Below are 1,602 nucleotides of genomic sequence, written 5' to 3' on the forward strand. Positions count from 1 at the left end.
TATGTGGGTCTATGAGCATGGCGTTGGAGACATGGAGAAGGCCGCTGACTGTCTGCGTGCTGCCGTCTGCTGCTTTTACTCTTCGCTGCAGAAAAAAAAAATATAAATAAATAAATAAATAAATAAATTTATTTTATTTTATTTTATTTTATTTTATTTTATTTTATTTTATTCTGTTTATTTGTTTAGTTGTTTTTTTGTTTGTTTGTGCTTTTGGCTTGGTTTGGCTCCGTTTGGTTGCTTGTTGAAACTCCTGCTGCTGCTGCTGCTGCTGCTGCTGCTGCTGCTGCTGATGCTGTTGTTCATACTGGTATAGGTGCTGCTGCTACTGCTGCTGCTTCTGCTGTTTCTACTGCTGCTGCTGTCGCTACTGCTGCTGCTGCTGCTGCTACTACTATTCCTGCATCATCATCATCCTCATCATTATCATCATCAGCAGCAGCAGCACCAGCAGCAACAGCAACAGCAACAGGAGCAGCAGCAGCAGCAGCAGCATCATCATCATCATCATCATCATCATCAGCAGCAGCAGCAGGAGCAGCAGCAGCAGCAGCAGCAGCAGCAGCAGCACGTACCACTTTGACTCCTTCAACAGCAATTCCGTTTCTCATTTTGTCTGTCTGCAGAATCTGCCCCACCCGCCCTCTCCACTTCCCGCTTATTATCATCACCTGCAGCAGCAGCAGCAGCAGCAGCAGCAGCAGCAGCAGCAGCGGCAGTAGCAGCAGCAGCAGCAGCAGCGGCAACGGCAGCGGCAGCAGAAGGAGGAGGAACAGCAGCAGCAGAATCAGCAAGCAAAGTATAAGGCAAAGGCTGCAGCAGCAGCTGCTGCTGCGCTCTTAAAAATACTGAAGCAGCAGCAACAGCAGCAGCAGCAGCAGAAACAGCAGGATCAGCAGTATCAGCATCAGCAGCAACAACAGAAGCAGCACCACCACCACCATCACCATCAGCAGCAGCATTACCAGCACCATCAGCAGCAGCAACACGACCATCATCATCATCAGCAGCAGCAGCAGCAACAGCAGCAGCAGCAACAGCAGCAGCAGCAGCAGCAGCAGCAACAGCAGCAGCAGCAGCAGTTCTTGCCTTGTCTCCTGGTTTAAGTTTCCACTGTAAAATCCAATTACGAGGATGAACGAACTTCAAGCCGCGCTGCTGCTGCAGCAAATAATATTGCTGCTGCCCTGCTGCAGCTGCTGCTGCTGCTGCTGCTGCTGCTGCTGCTGGTGTTGTTGCTGCTGCTGCTGCTGTTCTTGCTGCTGCTGCTGCTGCTGCTGCTACATACGTATTGGTTGCAGCGCATCCAAAGGACCGCAGGGGGGCCCCACGGGGCCCCACTGCAAGGGGGCCCCCCGCTACACCTATCATCATTGCTGCTGTTGCTGCAGCAGCAGCAGCAGCAGCTGTTGCTGCTGCTGCTGCTGCAGCTGCTCTTGCAGCCTGGTTTGTGTTGTTACGGCTTCCTGGCTAGCCTCTCACCAGCAGCAGCAGCAGCAGCAGCAGCAGCAGCAGCAGCAGCAGGGTTACTGCCTGCTGCAGCAGACAGTACAAGGATGAAAATTTATATATTTATTGCATGCAAAGCCCCAAAATAAATTA

At 51.5% G+C, this 1,602-nt stretch overlaps 1 protein-coding gene across 1 annotated transcript in view; it reads left to right on the top strand.

Annotated features, from left to right (window-relative positions):
• The window catches only part of EMH_0025930 (uncharacterized protein), a gene marked incomplete at both ends in the record, with an annotated part of 2,360 nt that extends 1,254 nt beyond the window's left edge, over nt 1–1,106 (top strand). Inside the window, 2 exons of the mRNA XM_013502540.1 lie at nt 627–799; nt 855–1,106. Coding sequence (XP_013357994.1) covers nt 627–799; nt 855–1,106 — 425 coding nt within the window. The remainder of the gene's footprint in view (nt 1–626; nt 800–854) is intronic.
• Between the last annotated feature and the right edge of the window lie 496 nt (nt 1,107–1,602).

Source organism: Eimeria mitis, genomic scaffold (assembly GCF_000499745.2).
Source record: "Eimeria mitis Houghton genomic scaffold, Emh_scaff949, whole genome shotgun sequence".
In the NCBI taxonomy this organism is placed as follows: domain Eukaryota; phylum Apicomplexa; class Conoidasida; order Eucoccidiorida; family Eimeriidae; genus Eimeria; species Eimeria mitis.